The sequence below is a fragment of the Dermacentor andersoni genome, chromosome 6 (assembly GCF_023375885.2).
Source record: "Dermacentor andersoni chromosome 6, qqDerAnde1_hic_scaffold, whole genome shotgun sequence".
Lineage (NCBI taxonomy): Eukaryota > Metazoa > Arthropoda > Arachnida > Ixodida > Ixodidae > Dermacentor > Dermacentor andersoni.
This window is the reverse complement of record NC_092819.1, coordinates 164,802,306-164,825,548: the sequence shown is the minus strand read 5'-3', so window position 1 is coordinate 164,825,548 and position 23,243 is coordinate 164,802,306. Positions and strand designations below refer to the sequence as shown.

At 44.2% G+C, this 23,243-nt stretch overlaps 1 protein-coding gene and 1 long non-coding RNA gene across 2 annotated transcripts in view; one reads left to right on the top strand and one right to left on the bottom strand.

Moving 5' to 3' along the window:
* Positions 1 to 1,509: 1,509 nt before the first annotated feature.
* On the top strand, positions 1,510 to 9,935 carry LOC140219026 (uncharacterized). The gene is made up of 2 exons (XR_011895312.1): positions 1,510 to 2,202; positions 9,853 to 9,935. It is a non-coding gene; the product is annotated as an uncharacterized lncRNA (long non-coding RNA).
* Positions 9,936 to 13,135: 3,200 nt separating this feature from the next.
* Galphai (G protein alpha i subunit) overlaps positions 13,136 to 23,243 on the bottom strand; it is a 138,385-nt gene continuing 128,277 nt past the window's right edge. Inside the window, exon 8 of the mRNA XM_050172284.3 lies at positions 13,136 to 22,245. Within this exon, the coding sequence (XP_050028241.1) occupies positions 22,055 to 22,245 (191 nt within the window). The 3' untranslated portion in view covers positions 13,136 to 22,054. The remainder of the gene's footprint in view (positions 22,246 to 23,243) is intronic.

The window sequence follows — 23,243 nt, the reverse complement described above, 5'->3', positions numbered from 1 at the left end:
TGACGCATCTAAGTGCTCCGCGTAAAGTGTGTAAATTTATAAGGTATTAAATATGTACATCGCTGCCGATCGCAGCACTGCTCGGCGGAATTTTCAGCCACATCTACCCATATGACGTTAATCACCTAATTGACGTGAGTAGGGCGCGCTATCGGATTGGCTGTCCAGAGCGCGTCATCGATTTTTCTACCATTATGGTGAAGAAATGATGTTCGTAGTAGTTGGAATGTTACTTAATTTGTTTCTACAAAAAGAAAGAAAAATTCGTTCTGGTCCGGGACTGGTCTGAGTTTCCCTTTATTCATTACTTCTCTCCACCTTGCGGGTTTCCGCATAACTACGTCAAACACTTGCCTTTATTTCGTGTTGTCGACAAATTCGACTTCGCCTTGCCATCTGCTAGCCGCCTGGTTAGCTCAGATGGCAGATCAGCTGCCCTGGAAAGGCGGTGGTCTCGGGTTGAGTCCTGGACCAGGACAAATTTTTCTTCAACTCCGAGGCTTTTCTTACGAGGAACCCGTATGGGTTTCCTTTGTAGCAATTGCTGCGAACGGGTGGATGTCTGATTTTCCCTTTATTCATTATACTGCCTAGTGCCCTACCTAGGCTAAGAAAAAAAAAACGCGCGATGAATTGCTATAACCAAATTTTCTGATCACCTATTGGGAACTTTGTTTTTGCACAAGCTTCTCCGTTTTTGTCGTTTCTCTACTTTTCTTCCAGCAATCGCCTTTTACTAATATTTAGTGCGGACATGTTTACTTTTCCCCTGCTCTCGCTGAACCCAAGGGATCACCCTACAGGCCGCATACTTGCTGGTAAGCTTCCTAGTTCTTTTCATCCACTGTGAATCAATGTTTTACTAAAAGACACGTTTTTGCCGCAAGGTAAAACGCACGCAAAAGGAAGACACAGAAGAAACACGGGCGGCACTTCCAACTGATTTAGTTTGGGCGCTGACCCAGAAATATATATACACGTACACGCATGCGCAGGCTGTTCTCGAACCTATGTTATCCAGCGGTCGAACAATCTTATTCCCGATTTGTAGAGCAAAACATATGTATCGCTAATGCAACTTGAACCCTTCTTTTCACATACTAAGCTTCCATTAGCTCACGTGCGATTTATTTCTGCTTCTACCAAGAATCTTAATATCATGAAAACGTGGTTTGCACATGCAGCCCTTGCAGTGCGCTGGCAAAAGTGCCACGCCATCTTTCATTAGATTTAGTTCGTGTTCCTTGGGTGTTCATTTATGCAGCGTCCACTCTGTCCGATGTAGGACCTGCCGCACTCGAGGGGAATTTCGCACACCAACCCCGTGGCCCATTTCCCGTAAGACGGCAAAAAGGTCCGAGTCAGAGGAAAGGCGACGGTAGAAGCTCGTTTTCACTCAAGCCGCATCGAATGTGCACAATGCCCTCTTGAGCTCCCTGGCCGTCGCCACATTAGCCGCTTGACAGCTGTAATCATCGGTGACTTTCCTCACAAGCATTGCTGAAACTGCAGCGCTTCCCTTTCTACTAACGTGCAAAGCCCGAGGGGAGGAAAATAGAACTGTAGAAAGTGTGATGTGCGTAGTGCGCGACACGGTGCGGTGGTTGCAGAGGCCAAGAAGCAGACAAGTAGGGCGCGCGACGAGGCGAATTCCTTGCTGGATGGAAAACGACAACGCCGAAGAGCGACCGGCACGTGAACACGCGGCACAAGAAAAGAAACTAAAATAAAGAAAAGCCAACCCAATCAGGAGAAACCACGGAGCGTCAAACAGCCAATGAGCAAACGACGAATCGGCCAGAGCGGAAGAAAAGCGAAGCGCGCTGGCAGAAGCAGGGGAGACGCAGGGACGGTTCCAGGAAGCGACGCCAGGAGGAAGGTCGGCCACCGAAGTGGGAGTTGAAGACAGGCCGTCGGGCTCCAGGACCGAGCCACCAGGGCTTCACCCGACCGTTCTGCCAACCCGTTCCTGTGCGTCGCCACTCTACCCGATCGTGAACTGCTGCCAAAGGCCGGCGAGCTTCTGCGCCCGTGGGCAGGACGAGAGCAGTCGGGCTACGAACACGAATTCTGGCCAAGCAGCTGGGCGTAGCCCAGCCTGTCCAGAACGCCGCCGCCATCTGCTCGTGCCGCCAACCTCCCCTCTCCAAGCCAGATCGCTGCCGCGCGTTCGTCCCACGGTCCATTTGACGCATCCTCTTGGTCAGTTGTACAGTCAACGTACAATTTTCGGACTCCATAGGAGCAACGAAAGCGTCCGAAAAAAAAAATGAATGCAAGTGTTCTAGTGCCCTTAGGGGCTCAAATCGCCACAGGCACGTCCGAAAAAGCTCTGAAGGCCTGCCAGTACACTTATTAGCGATATCGGTGGTAGTACTGCGACAGGAGACGGCGGGTGTACGCGTGTATAGTTAAGGAACACATGCTGTGTCCCGTGACAGTTTCCCCTTCCTACGCTTAAGCTTCACGCAATACTTTGCGTATGCTTCAACTTGTAAAATTGCTGTATTGAGGTGAAGCTAACTTTCGGGAACCGTTATAATGCAACACGCCTTGTTTTCCGAGCTTCGAAGCCATTGGCGAGGATTACAAAGGCGGGCGGAGTTGATGACAGCGGTGAATTCTTTCAATGAAAAACCCTGCCCCAAACGGCAACAAGCTTAATAGCGAACGCCGAAGCAGTTAGGCCTAGAGTTGCCGCGCTGGTGGCTACGGCTACCAGCGGACTTGCGTGCTAGAGCGCCGGTTTTAAGCGGCGAGATAATCAAAATGGTAGCGGTGGTGGCTTTGATTAATGCCGTTTCGGACCTGCGATGAAGGAAAAACATCCGAAAATCAGACGGCAAAGGGTTTTTGGGTAAGAGATTTCAGACGTTCATTATACATTTACTCAATGGGGTATGTGGTGGTGCCGCGAAACCATCCGAATTATCGGGCATGTCGATCGGTCGTTGACTGTACAATGGCAACAATTTTAACCACATAGCGATCTTCCATCATCATCATCATCATGGTTACGCCCACTGCAGGGCTAAGGCCTCTCCCATACTTCAACTACCCCGTTCACGTACTAATTGTGGCCATGTCGTCCCTGCAAATTTCTTAATCGCATCCGCCCACCTAACTTTCTGCCGCACCCTGCTACGCTTCCCTTCCCTTGGAATCCAGTCCGTAACCCTTAATGACCATCAGTTGTCTTCCCTCCTCATTACATGTCCTGCCCATGCCCATTTCTTTTTCTTGATTTCAACTAAGATGTTCTTAACTCGCGTTTGTTCCCTCACCCAATCTGCTCTTCACTTATCCCTTAACCTTACACCTATCATTCTTTCCATAGCTCGTTACGTCGTCCTCAATTTAAGTAGAACCCTTTTCGTAAGCCTCCAGGTTTATGCCCCGTACATCAGTACTGGTAAGACACAGCTGTTATACTTTTTTCTTGATGGATAATGGCAACCCGCTGTTCATGATCTGAGAATGCCTGCCAAACGCACCCCAGCCCATCCTTATTCTTCTGATTATTTCAGCCTTATGATCCGGATCCGCAGCCAATACCTGCCCTAAGTAGATGTATTCCCTTACCACTTCCAGTGCCTCACTACCTATCGTAAACTGTTCTCTTCCGAGACTGTTAAACATTACTTTAGTTTTCTGCAGATTAATTTTTAGACCCACCCTTTTGCTTTGCCTCTCCAGGTCGGTGAGCATGCATTGCAGTTGGTCCCCTGAGTTACTAAGCAAGGCAATATCATCAGCGAAACGCAAGTTACTAAGGTATTCTCCATTAACTCTAATTCCCAATTCTTCCCTATCCAGGTCTCTGAATACATCCTATAAACACGCTTTGAATAGCATTGGAGAGGTCGTATCTCCCAGCCCGACGCCTTTCTTTATTGGGATTTTGTTGCTTTCTTTATGGAGGACTACGGTGGCTGTGGAGCCGCTATAGATATCTTTCAGTATTTTTACATACGGCTCGTCTACACCCCGATTCCGTAATGCCTCCATTACTACTGAGGTTTCGGCTGAATCAAACGCTTTCTCGTAATCAATGAAAGCTATATATATATAAGGGTTGGTTATATTCCACACATTTCTCTATCACCTGATTGATAGTGTGAATATCACCTATTGTTGAGTAGCCTTTACGAAATCCTGCCTGGTTCCTTCGTTGACAGAAGCTTAAGGTGTTCCTGATTCTATTTGAGATTACCTTAGTAAATAGTTTGTAGGCAACGGACAATAAGCTGAACGGTCTATAATTTTTCAAGTTTTTGGCGTCCCCTTTCTTATGGATTAGGATTATGTTAGCGTTCTTCCAAGATTCCGGTACGCTCGAGGTCATGAGGCATTGCGTCAACAGGGTGGCCAGTTTTTGTAGAACAATCTGCCAACCATCCTTCAACGAATCTGCTGCTTCCCGATCCTCCCCAGCTGCCTTCGCCATTTGCCTAGCTCCCAAGGCTTTCTTTACTTCTTCCGGCGTTACTTCTGGGATGTCAAATTCCTCTAGACTATTCTCTTCCATTATCGTTGTGGGTGCCACTGGTACTGTATAAATCTCTACAGAACTCCTCAGCCACTTGAACTATCTCATCCATATTAGTAATGCTATTGCCGGCTTTGTCTCTTAATGCATACATCTGATTCTTGCCAATTCCCAGTTTCTTCACAGTTTTTAGGCTTCCTCCGTTCCTGAGAGCATGTTCAATTCTATCCATATTATACTTCCTATTGCCCGCTGTCTTACGCTTGTTGATTAACTTTGAAAGTTGTGCCAGTTCTATTCTAGCTGTAGGGTTAGAGGCTTTCATACATTCGCATTTCTTGATCAGATATTTCGTCTCCTGTGATAGCTTACTGGTATCCTGCCTGACGGAGTCACCACAGACTTCTTTTGCACACTCCTTAATGATGCCCATAAGATTTTCGTTCATTGCTTCAACACTAAGGTATTCTTCCCGAGTTAAAGCCGAATACCTTTTCTGAAGCTTGATCCAGAATTCCTCTATTTTCCCTCTTACCGCTAACTCATTGATCGGCTTCTTATGTACCAGTTTCTTCTGTTGCCTCCTCAAGTCTAGGCTAATTCGAGTTCTTACCATTGGTCACTGCAGCGCACCTTGCTGAGCACGTCCACATCTTGTATGATGCCAGGGTTAGCGCAGAGTATGAAGTCTATTTCATTTCTAGTCTCGCCGTTCGGGCTCCTCCATGTCCACTTTTGGCTATCCCTCTTGAGAAAGAAGGTATTCATTATCCGCATATTATTCTGTTCCGCAAACTCTACTAATAACTCTCCCCTGCTATTCCTAGAGGCTATGCCATATTCCGCCACTGACTTGTCTCCAGCCTTCTTGCCTACCCTGGCATTGAAGTCGCCCATCAGTATAGTGTATTTTGTTTTGATTTTACCTATCGCCGATTCCACGTCTTCATAGAAGCTTTCGACTTCCTGGTCATCATGACTGGATGTAGGGGCGTAGACCTGTACGACCTTCAATTTGTGCCTCTTATTAAGTTTCACGACAAGACCTGCCACCCTCTCGTTAATGCTATAGAATTCCTGTATGTTACCAGCTATATTCTTATTAATCAGGAATCCGACTCCTAGTTCTCGTCTCTCCGCTAAGCCCCGGTAGCACAGGACGTGCCTGCTTTATAGCACTGTATATGCTTCTTTTGGCCTCCTAACTTCACTGAGCCCTATTATATCCCATTTACTGCTCTCTAATTCCTCCAATAGCACTGCTAGACTCGCCTCACTAGATAACATTCTAGCGTTAAACGTTGCCAGGTTCAGATTCCAATGGCGGCCTGTCCGGAGCGATCTTTAAATGGACACTAAAGTGAAAAATGATTTCTTCTGCATCAGTAAATGACCGTTCTACAAGACCAAAAACACCACTCCTGCAACGATAAGACGTTTGGTAAGCTAGAAAAAGCGCAACTAAATACAGGTGGCGACGCCTACTTAAGTTCCCGCACCTGGGGGCTCTGACGTCTTGGATTTTGATGGCACCTTCTAGGGCCTACTAATCATATATAGCGGCACAGATTGACTACATTGTGTTCTAAAGGAACCAAATATTAAACATGGCAAGTTTCGGGAACCTTTATTCAGCCAACGCGGCCCAAATGCGAAAACATACTTTGACGTACCGTACCGTACCTTTGACGTATGACGTACCGGCGCTGGGGTTTCGGCGCGAAATTAAAATACTGATACTTGGACCTTCATTTTCTCATCTAATAATCAAAGTATATTTTTTGAAATGACTGCCTGCAGGGTTCTCAAACAATGCTTCATTAGTCTAAACTGATATATTGTTTCGCTTTAGTGTCTCTTTAATGTGAAACGTGGATATCTCATTCTGCTGCCATCAGAATGTGGCCACTGTGGAAGGTAATATGGTGGGTAAACAGGCTGCCCAAACATTTAGATAAATCACATTTGCCCAAGGATATGTGATCTGTCAGTTCGAGTGCTTCAAACAATATAAATGCCACGGGTCTGACGGAATCCCGTCTGGTCGGGATGATAGATGACGAAAATTGTAAGGCACCGACCAAAAAAAAGAGAGGAAGAATGGAATTACGTTTCGGCTCCCCCACGAGAGTCTTGTTGACAATGAGGCAGAACAATTTTGCGTAGATCTTTAAGTACGGCGCATGAGCGGACCCAAGAATCTTGCATAGATGGAGAAAGTCTCCGTCATTGTGATTAGGCATATGTGCTGTTGTCTCGATGGTCTATGATTCCAGACAGAGCCAAGACTTTCTGTCCTTCTGTAATCACACGTGCCTGTGCCGAGATTATGTTGTGTGCGGCAGATATCGAGTGCTCAGCAAGTGCATTTTGATCTGTGTGCCAGTTTGTGACGTTTCTTTGGTGGTCGCGTAACTTTTGTTCATAGTCACCTGATTGGCCGATATACACAGATGGGCAGTCGGCGCAAGGAATCGAATATACCACACCAGGAATTTTTTCTTTCTTGAGTTTATTCTTGACTAAGACTAGCGGAGTCGATTTCTATCATAGAAATCAACTCCCAGGAAGTGATGGTTTCCTTCGACGTAGTGTCTCCCTCTAAACGGACCTCCCAATTGAACTGGCCATGGAAGTCAGTGCCCTTGAAGTCGACCCAACGCTAGCCGCAAGAACTCCGATCGACGTGCACGATCTATCCCGTCTTGGTTTCTGTGTATGAAACACCTATTTTAGTAATGAAAATGTCGCATTCAAGCAGATTCACGGAGCGGCTATGAGGCTATCTATTTTCGTTACGGTCGCCAACCTAGCAATGGAATTCATCAAAAACCGCGCACTTGCGCCATTCACACCTGCTCCCAGAGTTATTTTCCTCGAATACGTGGACTTTGTGTTGTCAAAAAAAAATGCAGGACCTTACAATTCACTTGAATAGCTTGGAGCCTGCCATGCAGTTCACCGTTGAAGAGGAAACTGACGGCCACCTCCCCTTTCTAGATGTACTAGCTTCCCGACAAGCCTCAAGTCTATGAAGTTCAACGTTCACCGAAAACCCACACATACAGGCCGTTACCTTCATTTCAATTCTGTACATCCTGACTGCCAAAAACGTTCGGTTGTTTCATCACTCTTTCGTCGAAAAAACTGTGTTCCACGCGGGAAGGTGGCTGAACCTGAGCACGTACGCCGTGATCTGTACAGCTACGGCTATCCTCATCACGAAACTGAATCTGTGAAACGCCAACTTGACCGTCCAAAGTTGCAACGAACACCACGTGCCGGGAAGCGAGCAGCCTTTCCGTATGCGCCAGGCATCACTGAAACCCTGCTGCGTGTGTCTGGTTTGTATGAAATACAGACCGCGCATGTGCCAGCTCGAAAACTAAAGAATCAGCTAGTCTAAGTCAAGGACAAACTCAAGAAAGAAAAATTTTTTGCTGTGGTGTACTCGATTCCTTGCGCTGACTGCCCATCTGTGTCAGGTGTCGGGCTACATGCGATCGCCAGAGACGTCAGAAACCGGCACGCAGATCAAAATGCACTTGCTGAGCACTCGATATCTGCCGCACACAACATAAACAGGGCAGAGGCACGTGTGATTACACAAGAAAAGGACAGAAAGTCACGGCTCGATCTCGAATCAGTGATCACCCAGACCACAGCATATGCTTAATCGCAATGTCGGAGACTTGCCTTCAATCTATGCAAGATGCCTGGGTCCGCTCATGCGCCGTACTTAAAGAGCGACGCAAAATTGTTCTGCCTCATTGTGAACAAGGCTCTCGTGGGGGAGCCGAAACGTAAATGTTTCCTTTTTTTTTTTTTTTTTTGGTTGGTGCCTTCCAATTTTCGTCAAATTAATGCCACATGGCTCAAAACTTTTCCTCAAAGCTGCATGTCTAGCAATTTGCAGGGTTGGTCTTGCTTTGAACTTTTGTCGAATACCTTCATAACTAAAACTGCTTTCTTTTTTCCTGTGATGAAGATAGCACAAATTCGTTTGTACTCCCCCCCCCCCCCCCCTTTTGCTTGCAGCCATGCTCACAGACCAGCGGCTGTAATCTCAAGCCACCGCAACTATAAAAGAAATAGGAAAATGTGCAATGTCGTCGTTTTGTCATGCATAAGAGAGAGCAGCTGCATTGGAGAAAAAAAGGTGTGGCTACTGATTACTCAGCTGCGAGTGTGTGGTCTCCTACAGGCTTGGTTACTTCTTGCTTTTGACATAGTTAAAGGTGTTGCATTTTAGATTGAGGTTTACCTTAGCTGCAGACTCATTTATTCAATTTCTGATTCCTTCTCAAGGCCTGTTTTGGTCTTAGAGAGCTATTCTTTTCAATGATGCATTGAGGACTGAAAATCGGCAAGCAACCTAAACCTAATCTGTACTCTTTTGGGTCATAGGTAATGTTCAGTTGCAACAAACATGGTCAAATAGAGGCTAAATTTTTTCTTAATTGCTGGATTGCAAGATGTTTTGAATCGAGTCAACATAGCCGTTCCATGAAAAACTGGTAGTGCATGTGTTCACCCATATTTCTTTATTTTCTCCTCAAGTATCTCGCTTGTTAACTGAATAACATACAGGGTGCATGTTTTTTTTGTTCCATGACAAAATTTTCACAAAATTGCCTGTAGCAGATAGTGTACTTGTCTTTGATCTGAGTTGCTTGAAGCGGTGGACGTTTCTTGCCCAATAAATCGAAATGCACAACGAAGTGATTAGCATAAATACTAACTAATCACTTTATGGCACATAGTATTGTAATTTGCACATTGTTGCCATCAAGTCTGTAAGGCACATCTACTAGGAGAAAATAGTAAGGATGGCACTAGTTTTGATATATGCACCAACTTAAGATAAAAATGCACTGTTCCACTTTCTTTAGAAAATGTTTTGTGCACAAAAGTAACCGGATGCTCACGTATTCTGGTACAAACCTGAAAATCAATTCTCAGGGGAAAGGCCTTGTGACCTTACTGGCTATAATTAGGAAATCGCACCATGTGCAGATATAATAATTGAAAAGTGTGATCAGTGAAGCTTTCTTCATTAGTCGATTATGCATTTAGAGTTCGCATGTAAGTACAGTCCGTTGCTTTCAGTAATCCAGCACAAGAACTACAATTACACTAGCTGCCACAGAGAAATGTAAAAAATTTTGTTTGGTAAAAAAAATACTTGGCATTTTTTTGCACATAAGAGATTGTTTTGTACGTAAGAGAATGTTCAGTGACATGCTGGCCTACATTTTATTGTTCCAAGCTTTCGTTGTTCGATATTAATTTCCAACAGCACCTGACTTTAGCGTTGCTTCTTATTTTTTTTTTTTTTTTACTCTTTTCTTCCCTTCTCTTAGGGGCCTGTTGACGGACTGTTTGCAAGATTCATTCACTCAGGCAGCCCAATGACAAGTTGCAATAAAGTTGTGCAAGCTTTAAAGGCTTAGGTTGCTCCACTCATTTACAGGCGAATGCCACCACATGTGCCTAGAACAAGCATAACTAATAACAATCATTTTACGTCCCGAATCTGGGATATAACCTCCATCCCGCATCCAGATAACATCCCAAAACAACCCTGTGACATCTCTGTGACCTCTGTGACACATCTTTTGGCATTTCACATAGGAAGTTTTCTGGATTAGCGCAGGACATTTTAGGAACATCCTTAGGATATCCTCAACATCCTCACAGGGACACCGATCAAACATCCTCGAGATGTCTGGGTTATCTGGATTTATTGTCACCGCGACCTTGCGAATGAAAGCGCTGAGCTCAAAGGAGAATGGGAAGTGGGTACGGCATAGGTCAGCAAACTCGCTTATGAGTCACTGACCCACGGACGTAAGGATGGCTGAGAAGAATTTTGGTAGGCCGGAGTCCGAGTGAGCCTCAAGCAAAAAATAAATGTTCTGATTATTTTCTGACTACATGGTGAATTGCAAAAAACAGCATTGCTAAAATCGTTGCGATGGCAGCAACATCAAAGCTTTATCCAAGCATACTCCAAACGACTGCATGTATCGAGAGAAGGACCCATCGCGGAACTGAGCTACCACTGCGTTATTCGCAGCACAACAGTTGCACATATACGTTGAACTTCCCCATTCCGTAACACAGATGCACGTGCATGCACATACGAGCTTTACATAGGCATCTGTAGCTCCAGTCCTTCGCAGCGGCGGCAACGCTCAGTCTAGATGTACGGCCACCGCCTTCACTGTCCAGTGCTTCTGGTCTTTCTCCTACAAGTGTCCACATTTCGTGCCTCCGCGGCACGACGGAGGGAGTTTGGGAGGGAAACGTGTGAAGCCTTGTAGGCGAGCACCAAGCATTGTGAGCAATGCAAGCACATAGCTTTCGCTTTCACCGCTGGTGCCGCAGGGTCTGGCGATTCCCGACCCTCCTCACGAAAGTGAGGTGTGAAGAGAGTCAGGCGTCGCCAGACCTGGCTGCTCTGGCAACATCGCCAGAAGCGAGCATGTTCAATGCTGAGTGCAGAGTTTAGTCGGTTCAGTTGTGTCAGTGCGTGCTCCACCTTCTTTCTATGTAATGTGCGCATACTGCTTAAACTGAGCGTTTGTGCTGTTGCCTTGTTCAAATGCGTTCAGCGTAACTGAGAGGAAATGTCAATGTCACTGCCTGTAGTGTCCATATAATCGCTATCGCAGTACACAATTGTGAGTGTACGGACGAAAAAAACATGATTATAAGGCATGCCGTAGCGTGGTGCTCCAAAATAATTTAGACCACTCAGGGTTCTTTCACGTGCACATCAATCTAAGTACACTGGCGATTGCCGCATATTTCTGTGGGTGGGTCATGCTACGTATTGCTTCACGCCATACCACGACGGCGAAATGCAGATGAAGGCAAGGGCCAATACCAGCTGGTGAAACTGCTTTGAAACTGGCTCACAAAATGATAAAAATGTCTATATAACCAGCAAATCTCAAAGCATAATGCTTTCCTAGCATATGATGAGCTTTTGCAGACATTCCATTTCAACCTACTCACTTGAATGTAGAGGGCTATGTCTGCAGAAAAATAAAAGCATTTCAGAAAATAGGCTCCAGCATGCACTTCGACCCTCGTACACCTTGAGCTGTCATTTACAAATGTGTAAAAAATCAAAGCATCGCAAACACTTTTTTTCCCGCCTCATCCAAGCCGCAGCAACAACACCAGAGCACCCGAAAGCCTTCCCTATGCCTTGGTGGAGAGTACCACGGTGCAGAGGAGGAGCCAGCCACGCCCAACTCCGGAATTATGTTCTCTTCGTGCGATTGGGACAGCTGTAGAAAAACCAACCGACGTGCGCAAATATTGGAGGCCATGCTCATACTACGCAAGTGAGGTGCTTCCGACAGACAGTGACTCCTAAGCCCTTGCCACCAATACAGCGCAACAACTTCGCTTCAAGCAGGTCTCCTGCTCTACAATGCAACCAGCTGCACTGAAATTTCTTTTAAGTGCTTCTGCTTGAGCTCTGCCATATGAAGAATGCGCACGACACACCGAAGTATACGGATTTGGCCTGCCGTGCTGTGTTCGTCTTTGCATAAAGTCGCACTGCTCGCCTCAAGGACTCTCACAGCAAACCATCTCAGGAGTGTCTAGGGAACTTTTTTGGGAACATTTTTCTACAAGCCTTCCACTATTCAAGCAGGTGCCCCAGATCACACACCCATATATATCAATGCCATTGAGATGCAAATATCTGTCTAACTCGTCACTTGTTCTCACACTGTCGCTCTTGAAATTCATTGTTCACTGCCACTCTCCACCCGGCTAATGGTTATCCCTTGTTGACAGGCTGAGCCGCTTTCAAACTCATCATTCGAATGTCAAATTGTCCGTTTCAACTGAGAGCAAAGCTCAAATTAAGAAATTGCAGGTTCTAACAACCTGGGAACTATGCAGACCAGTTTCCCTGTGTAGTGAAGAGAAAAAAAGAGGAGGGCATAGGTGGACACGGATGGCCACTGGTACTGTTTGGCCAGAGGCCCGAGGGTTGTCGAACGTGCCAGTAGAGTGCACCACTGCTGTGCTGTGGTCTGCCTGCCCTTGCTTTGCCATAGGTAAAAAGGCACAATTCAAATAAAATTCTACAAGGATGGCAATTTTTATACTCCAAAATTTTGTGAAGTTTAACCAAGCCTATTACAGGCCCAACCCAAGCCTGAAGCTCCTCAGCCCGACTTGGAAAACTTGCTTACCTGACCAGAGTTCATCCTGTGGACCCGGACTGTGCCCAGGTTTTCGGGTAGTCCCGAGCCAGTGCAGTGCTCTAAAAAGAACTTTCGCCCCATGTGAAGTATTGATGTGAACAGCACAAGGACCACCTTCAAGAGGCTGTGCAAGCACCAAATGGTACTAAGTGTGGCTACACAAACCAAGAAACTCTAAACGGCAGATTTGCCTAAGAAAACAACTGCACCTATAGTAGAATCCATTGTAGTTGCATCCATTATTGAGCCATTTTAACATCACAGCCTCACATGTGTAGGTCCTCGTACAGTCACCTACACAATGGCTAACAGTGACAAGATGTTACCAGGCGGCAACTGTTTCCTCTTCCAGGGAACAATTAAGCCAATACTGGTATTTGTCTCAGTGATAAATAGATGCGCACCCAAGTTGTACAAGAACAACAGTTTCATTTCATTGCAGACTTGTGAATTACAATTGTTTACACATATACAAAGGTGTCATTATAATAACGTCCCTTTCTTTATACAGAGCAACTTCAACTGAGCTCGTCATGTGACAACACTTGAGACAGTTCCATAAACATGCACTGTGAACAAGATGGCCCAAAGATTCCCAAGGGTCTTGAGCACAGGAGAGAGAAAGAGAGAGAGAAAAAAAAAGAAAGAGAAACATTAGGAAATGCAACAAACAGGAAAGCAAAGGTGCCTCTTCACAAAAGCACATACACTGGTGGGTGGAAGAGCCTAGCAGAAGCGGCGAGTCAGCATAAGGTAGCCATGACATGCCAGCTGTAGTAGGCAGAAGCAAAAACTGAAAGCAACCTTTACATTAAGCTGTCGCTATCGTGGCTAGCTGAAGTCATGTTTGAGAGCAGACCAATGCAGGTAATGAAGTGCACCTTTCCAGACTAGGAAAATTGCATAATGCAGGCACACCCCAAGATTGAAGTGAATCAGCCGTTAACTTTTGAGCAGCAGCAGACCAGGCAGCCCGTCTGGCTTTCAAACATATAAAACTTGATTGGGTCTTTCCCTATTAACTGGGCTGATAACAGCAAAGACATGCCACAGCTGAATAAAAGGCTATGGCTCAACCACCACTACCTCTCTACACAGCTGTAGCAAATCTTCCATGCAAAATGTGCATGCACACATGGCCTAGCATTAAAACCACCATAATTTTTTTTTACAAGTTTTCAATATGAAAATAATGAGCAATGATTAATTGTAGAGGTTTTAAAACTATGCGCCAAATATACCATTTAAAAAAAGCAGTCTGGAACTGCTACCAATGGCACATGCCACAAGAAGTTGTATAATAGTTGAGGGAAAGGAGTCAAGTTGGTATGATAAAAACGCAGTCCGCAAAATGCCAAAACTGGTACGGCAGTCCTGTTTTAAATTCAGCTACGAAGTGGGAAGGATGCTATCATACAGGCCACGCCATCAGCAAGAAAGGGCTGATGTGACTGAATGTTGCAGTATCACGGTTGTACATAAGGAAAGTGAGCGTGTTACAGTGCCTCCACCAAGGCAAAAAGTGAAGTATTCAATGGAAGCAAGACTGCTTACGACATGCATCAGCAGGAGTGCTGGCAATAACAAAAATATGACAGAGCAAGACAGCACATTTGTAACTCGTGTCATTAAACAGAAAAACTATCGTCACTAAATATGACGAGGGACCAGAAATACCAAACTGGCGACCACAGAGGAAAGAAATCAAGGAAAGGAAATCACACAGTGTGGACCACGCCCATGTACGGCTTCTGCTGCTGGCAGTGAATGACGAGAAAAAATATCCAACAGGCCTTAAACACGGGACAACACATGCCTGAGATGACGAGAAATGTCACAAGAATAACTTGAAGCCACACAGAGCCAACCAACATAGGCATGCAGGACTTGGTAAATGAGAAGTGATAGCATTATCTGGTAGACACACCAGAAAAAAAAGTCAGTGACCTACAGAACGGACTGACTCGGTGCAAGGCGGCCCTGCCAATGCTAGTTCAGGTGACATGAAGCTGCATTTAAGTGTTGCATGGCATCACAAGGGTGATAACGTGCCTAAATAAGTCTATGACACATGAATGTGCAGATGGCAAAGGCCATTCCAAGCTTGCTCATTGGTTCTTTAGCAAGTCTTGCTGTACAAAGCTATGTTCATTGGCAAAGCATGCAGTGACCTTTACTGTACAAATTGCATAATCACTAGAATACCCCCATGTTTACAACCCTCTCAACTGCTGCAGAAAACTCGGCAGTTTAACATGGCAGGAGCTTGTTTTCACATGAATTTTGAATGTAAAGCAGCGTTGCAGCCATATTGGCTGTGCAAACTAAATTTTTCACAGTATTAAGAACAGAGGGCTTCATACTAACAGCACTCACTGTATGTGATGGGCATCACTCATTTTAGTTATATTTTTTTTCCTGCTCTGCACAAGTAATTGTCAAATAAGGTTAATAAGTTTTTAAGTTTGCTTATCTAACTAATCATCAAACTTGATAATGCAGACGTTAAAAAATCAGCAATAACAGGGTTTAAGCAATCGAGATCATATGTGGTCTTTTTCCCAAACGAAAAACAGAAAGACCACAATACATATTCATAAAAATACCATGCGACATGTCCACATGCTATGGTTTGCAATGGTCTCAAATGTAAACCTTGTTGAATATGGGCCTAGCTTATGACACTGGGAATGAGCAGCCATGCTCTTTCCCAGATGCATCAGCAATCTTCAGCATGCATCCTTGGTTATCAAATGTGAAGCCCTTGCTTCGAGCATATGTAAGATGCACAGCATACTAGACAATGATGCTCACATTTCAGAGCACTGTTTTCACTGAAATGAACATTTTTATTACACTTTACAAATAAGCTACATTAATTAAAACTTAGCTAATTAAAGAAACTAATTATCTGCACACAAAAAATACCCGACTAGCCTAAACAACGGCCATAAACATACAGTGGGCACCGTTTACCTAAGGTCCTCGGTTATATTTTCATTTTTGGCGACATTTAGTTGGGACAGCCAGCATGTGAAAACAAGGCTGAACATGAAACAATGCAATGAAAATGGCAAATCGGCATGCGTGAAAGCCCAGAGCGGAACATACTCACAGGGAGCGATGTGACAAGATGAGGAAGCAGCAAAGCTTTGCACTCCCAAGGAATGCTCACTGAAGCTGGCTGGAGAAGCAGGAACTACAACCAGCAGAGTTGCCTGCCAAGTGACAGGCAATGCTGCAGGAGGTGTGCTGGTGCCCGTTTCGCAGAGCGGTTACTTTTGATTTGCAACGCTTTCAAATCTATTTTGCATATTACAACAACTTGTGGATGTAAGGTTATGTCCAATCACATATTTGTACACCTTTGTGCTTCAAGCAAGCAATGGGCTATGCTTCCGTCACGGGCGCGAGCTGCAGCCGCTGGTCACAGAAACATCACTCCACTAGCAGGTTCACATCTGCGACACCTTCCAAGCAATAAAGTGATGTTTTGCAACATTAAAGTGTCGTAGTCAATGTTAAATCAAATGACAATGCACACCCATACATATATATGTGTGGCACACTATTTTCGGTCACAAAATGCAAGCAACTAGGGAAGTCTCCACAGCATTACCTGCTCGGTACGAAACTGAGTTTGGTTTTGGCCAAGCCCCCTCAACTCTGCTGTTATGTGCTGCTGCAGTGCTGCAACAAGTTCTGTGGGAGAAGGAGGAGTAAATTTTAATGAAGAGAAAGGTGGAGAGGCCGGCCTGGAGAGCATGTGTGTGGGGGGACAAGGATAAACACACAACTTGGGTAACGACTCTTGCAAGTTCAACGTCAATTCAGCTCGATACAAGATTACCTACAGTGTACTTTGCTTGCAAAACACAGCAGGGTTGAAAAGACTAGGACATCTTCAGCTCGAAAAATGCACAGCCATGCCCACAAACGTAGTTCACACTCGCAAGGCAATCAATTTGGGAGCACACTAAGGTATATAAGGTGACCTGTTTCCATAAATACCTATGGCAAGCTAACAAACAGTGAACAGCTGAACTGACCAAAAGCTAAGCCACACTAAGAGAAGGAAGATGGGGCCACAAGTCACACTAACATGAAATTCTACACAACAGACACTTAATATATACACATTAGAGACCCACAGTGAGTTAGCGCTAGAAAAAAAATTTCTGAAGCCACAGTGGTGCAGCAAGACACAAAGCACAGACCTTGGAAAACCTTATGGCAATGCAGGCAGATCATTCTGTTCCTCTCTGATGTCAACCAATAATATATGGTGTTCAGGAGGGATACTTTTACAAGGACCGATTTGCATTTAAAGAAATGAAACGAACAAAGGAACGACATTGCTTTTGTTGCTGCAAAATTGAATCCAATGCAGTCGCTCATTGCTGCCTATCAAAAGCTATTACGCAACTTCAGGCCGCTAAGCCTGTGGCCACAGCGTACTCCTGCACAAGCAACGTGTGGTTTAACACATAATGCAATCGTACACACAAAGCTCTACACTTGCTCCACCTGGCACACGTCACGTGCCTCCAGCAGTGGTAAAGCACATTTCAAAAAGCAACACAGCTACCACCAACTTTTGCCAAAATGCAAGCTTCAAAAACGCTCTACCAATGTGCCTATATTTACTGCAAAACCTTGCCCATCATCATCACTTGCCTAAAGGACACAGCTTCCTTAGCAGTTACAATGCACATGCTTGCCAGGAAGAGCAACATTGGAGGCCATATGGTTCACATAGCAGCACACGAAAACAAACTTGTGATCCCTGCCGGAACAGAGGGCGATTAAACAGTCCAGTCGCATGTTCTCAGCCAGAACGCTAAACACTGCTCAGATGCACAATTGTCTTGGTGGTTAAAGATCAAAGTTTGAAGAATGTTGAAGCATGATAGTCTGACATGTGCTGGTTGAGCCATAAAGATGGAATGCTGAACAGCAAATGACAACCTCCTGAAATACACAAAGCAACCGAATCTTCCACACAGTTCATAGCAGTTCTTGTGAAAAATACTTCTTGAAGATTTTCAAGGCCTCCGAAAAAGCATATTTATGGACTAAAGCATCATTATGTTTTAGAGCTTCAAAACAAAGCATTGTCTTCAAGAACAAGCAAACTTCTTTTATTGGACACAAATGAAGAAGGGCTCAGCTCGAAAACTAAAGTGCACTTCCTTTAATTCGACTCGGGTCAATTCGATCCTGCTCGAAGGTCCTGGCTGACACCCGTCTATGGGCGCAATTTCATTAATTTGAACTTGATCGGTTAGCATGCACGCGGCTAACCCTTAACATGAACCCTTTAGTGGCAGCATTTCAGTGGAACTATGTGGACAGCAAATGCGTTGAACTCAGGTCAGCTCTCCCATCAAAAATACCTACTTCCAGCCTACCATAGGAAGATTTTCAAATAACTATAGCTCTCAATGTATGATTACGGTAATTATCCAAGTCTAACATGCGGCTTGCTTTTTTTTTCCGGAAAATTGGGCCCCAAATTGTTTACACAATGCAATCGACATACTACCAAAACTGCCTTCGCGGTGTTCGTATGCTTTGTCGCATAACACGATTGTATTGTGGCGAAGCTAACTTTAGGAAATAGCTGCTGTTGTGCGACACATTTAGATTTTTCTCGCTAAAAAAATTGCGAAGACGTTATATTTCTACTTTGTTTCATAGATCTAATGTCACTTCTATGTCATTTTTCTATTTTGGAATGATAGAAAATGGATGCGCTTTTAATTTAGGGGCATGTTAGAATTGAGAAAACCCTGCCAAATGAATTGGGTGTTCTTTCTGCATCTCATTTAGGCAATTCGACTCACCGGATAATTCGATCAATTTCGTGGGTTCTGTCCAAGTCGAATTAACAGAAGTAGACTGTACTGCAAAGCTACTCAAGTGAATTGGCTTGGCTTAACTTCTACACTGCACCAGTGTTATGCTCAGACACATAAAATAAAACACATCTGAAGATTAAATTCCCCAAATATTTTTCCTGTCCACAAATTTTTTAAGGTTTTTGTGACCCTGAATAGGGCACTTTGATATCAAAGGGTTTCAAGCCCTGCTACAAACCCTGTTTTGGCAATGTGCTGGCAGCACCACACCAATGCCACGCCAGTCTTCTCCATTGCCACAAGTGTGCCACTGAAAACCTGCAACCAACGTGCCTGACAGATCCAATGCGTGTCTTTGGCAAAAGTAATAAAATGATGCCGTGGCTGATGGTTCCACTACGACTGTATTCAATTTATTACAGCTATAACTTGAAACAGATTGCAAACTCCATCAAAATAGGATTGCAAAGCTTGGCCAGTTATGGTAAGTTGTGGGACTACGCACATGGATAAAAGCATGATATCTGAATTCGTGCTAAAGGTAACACATTTAAACTTAAAATGTGCGCCGCTTCAAGGAAAGCGCGACTTCCATGCTGGCCTTCAAAAACCTGAATGCCGAAACTTTCTTGTACACCATGGTTAAGTTGTTGCTGAAACGACACCATAAGCAGACACAAAAACATGCCTTCCGTTTTTTTACTACTACAGCCAGCGCAATTATAGTTTGGCACGCAGCTATTCATAGCATAACAAAAGGGGTGGCTGATATATTGGTGTTGTCATATTATATATAATAGTGTTCCGAGACAACGTTGGGCACAAAGTGGCAAAGGTGAGATGCTTGTTACCAAAGTTTGGTGCCAAGAAAAATGGCAAGTATAGTCACAAAGTAACAATTGCTTCCTTACTGTTAATGACGAAAAGTCTGAACACTTCAAAATTTACAGTAAAGTTTGATGTCAGAATAGCCCGATAAAAATGTGCCCAAAGCCCACTGCATACGGAAAACCCACCATGGCCAAAAAAACAAGGCCTGTAGGCTAGCAACAACTGGGTTACAATATCTGCCCTTTGTAAAAATTGACCATTACTTTGCAAGTGCAAATGACTAATGTAATTAAAGCAGGGCCTTTGCCCACAAACAATGCCTGGCAAGTAGTGGAGAACATTGTCACACACACACACAAACACACGCACAACCTCTCAAGAAGCTCAGTCAGGAAAGGCACTGTTTGTTTCAAAGGGTTCAACAGACAGATGGAAAGTTACTGTCCTTGCAATCTAATACAACAATACACTGCATACCTGCCAAGTTCCAGACATCAGAATTAGAGTTGAACAGCGAGAGAGAGGCAATCAAAAGCATGGAAAAAGAAAGCAATACCATTCATCATTTGAACAACCTGATTAATTTAGTTGACCCTTATCACAGTGAACCGTCCCTGTGTTCTATAAGAAGTGACAATTACAATCACAAATAATGAGGCAGGTAAGAAAGAACATAGACGGTCATCATTAAATTGTGCTGCTGCCAGTCTTAAAACAGCAGTGAGCACTACAGAACAGAAGGCGCTGAGCCGCCTCGAAATGAGGTGCCTCAATGCCAGCACGGCAGTTTAAGAGGAAGCAATTAGAAAGGGCCAAGCACAGCCACACAATACTCAAGTGACGGGGTGGTGGCACACCGAAGTACAAGGATGAAAAGCAGCAACAATGAATTTCCATTGTTGCCCAGTTAAATACAATCTTACACTCATACAAGATTGCAAACATCCAGTGAAATCAATATTTTAATGTGAGTGCGCTAAATCTACTGTAATCTTGCAGTGGAAAAGTGTTTTGCATGACCAACGTTAAATGCTGTCATGCTATCTGCTAGGTAGAAATCAAAGTACTTTCGCTGTTCAGTGCTACCTTAGGCCTAGCAAAGTCAAAACATACAGGAGATATGAAAAATAACATCAAATAATAGCCAATACCTTGTTTTCAGCATGGAATTTGACTAAGCATAGGATGATTTTACAATTTATTTTGTGCTGTCACGACAGAGAGCAAGTAGCAAGGACGAATGTGGATAGAAGCAAGCAGTCCGAGCATTGTCATGTCGTTACGAAATCGAGGCAACAAGTGGAAGCCACTGTACGAACTTCCAGGTGACAGCGAGTAAAATGTTCTTGCAGGTAAAAAACTGGCAACACGACAAACAATAGCAACAGACTATGATCTACAATGGTCAAATGTGTCGCTTGAAAATCGCATACACATAGTTAGGCCTTTAAAAGCAGGCCTCCGACATTGTCAACACAGTATGCGCCAGTGCAAACATTGTGCAGTGGCGACAATCCCAGAGTCCACATTCAGTCAAACCTTGATGTACCCAAACCCATACATAACGATATATCAGGTATTTGAAAGTAAATAGATACTTTTTCTAGCTGGTATCAGAATGTAACAAATATATGCTTGTAGTGAATATTGAATATAATGAAGGCATTTTCATGTTGGACACAACTTGATTAGAAAGTTCATATGTTATATAATAGTTCAACTGAATTAGGCCACCTATCTACAACATTGCATTTGGTGAGGTGTGCTTTGGCAGCAGCAGCAAGGCACACAGAATTCTCTTTGCCATGTCGCTGAAATAGCAGCGGTACAATCACATTATGATTTGGTGATAGCAATGACAGTTTGGGCAGCTGCACCCTTTCTTATACGTGGCTATACCAATGGCACTCTTAGTGCACGAGAATCTGAAAGTCTGATTTGGGGGACAAGCTTTCACAAGATGGCTGAAATCTGTATACTGTACGGCTAATCTGGAACTCTTGGCAGGTATGACACTGACTGCCAGCATTACAGGCATCACACACCACGAGGAATGCACAAAGCAAAGGACTTCCTCGTCGTGCGTCAAAATAGCACACTTGCAGAGAGGAAGGTAGCAAACCAATTTTCCTCGCAACTAAAAAAAAGAACCACAAACAGTGTGGCAAAGCACGACCACTTACAAAAAATAACCAAAACAATAGTAAAATAAATGCCATGCCACAGTGAAATATTGCCACATGAGAACCAGGTCTTGTAATTTTTTTTTTTTTTTGCATGGCAAGCTTCAAAGCAAGAAAAAGAAGAATGGTCTAGAAGAAAGATGTGTGGCTAGTGAACACAAGACATAAATGCAAATATCGGCCAAGTGGCAGCATTGCACAGGGCCTAGACTCAAATTACGTGCCAAGCGTGCAACCCTGCCATGGCTATAGCTGGTCTCTCCTCTGGCGGCATTTGCCACCCACCTGTTCTGCCAAACAGCAGTCCACTTTCCTGACGAGAACACCTGGTGCATGAGATGTGCAGAGCAGGTCACCATCCAGTTTTGGCAAGGGTACAATAGGCCGGCTCGCTCCTCCTGTCATCGGGGTGCACCACTGACACGATGCTCTTTTTGTGGAGTTAGAAGGCATTCAAAAGAGACCACAGTCCTTCAGGTTGTTCTTGATGATGACATCTGTCACAGCGTCAAACACAAATTGGATGTTGTTGGTGTCAGTGGCACATGTGAAATGCGTGTAGATCTCCTTGGTATCCCGGCGCTTGTTCAGTGACTCAAATTTCATTTGTATGTAGGCGGCCGCTTCTTCGTAAGTGTTGCTGCCTGCAAGGAGGAAAACAAAACTGCACACTGCATTCCCATATAAAAGAGCAGCCAAGGTCAAACTTTGCTGCAGCTATGCTTGAGCTCTATAGCACTGGAGGTCACTGCCACCAATGTGAAGGAAAGATACAGTATTTATTTGGATATAAGGAGTGGCCAGAATAGTTAGCCTCAATGTTACCCACCGCCTTATCTGTGAGGCTGATAGAATCACTGTTTCGACATGGCAACGGCAGCAGCATATTTCTGGCAATCCCCATTTTACATGGCAGTGCAAATAGTAGCAACTAGAGGCGGGCAAATATCAATTTTTTCAGATACGAATAGAATACAAAGAGTGAAGTGCAGACATACATGTATACATATTTGCAGCAGGAATACTTATTTCGAAATACCTGGGCACCACGATAGTTCCAACTAGTGAAAATATATACAGTTAATTATCAGGAAAAATTGGGACCAGCTTTAAACACAAGATCACTAATTGTTATTAAAAATAATGCATGAAAAGCTCTTCAACATCTTTATAGTGTGGCCACAAACAAGCTTTGCAAACATGCTAAATAAACTGTTGACAAATTATAGTACAAAGTTGTGAAAAAAGAAAAGAAAAGAAAAGAAAAAGTAGCTGAAGGATTTGTAGGCTGTAGACACATGTAATAGGGGCCATTGAAAGGAAATTATCACTGGCTGTAGTGCAAAAGATTTAACTGCTACATTAGCAGACTACAAAAAAATCTCAGTGCCATTTCATTCTGTGAAGAAGGATGACCAGCGAAGCTATGTACAGTGGAACCCCGTTCATACGTTTTTCACCGGACCGAGGAAAATAAACGTAACAGCCGGGAAAATGCAACAGTGAGGAAAGCTCCGAAAATGAATGAAAAAAGTGCAGCTTCAACTATAGACAATTTATTTCCACAGAGTGCTCTTAGAACTTAAAAAAGTCTAGAATGGTGGCTTGCAGTTTCTTTCACTCGCTAGAAATCACACGTTTC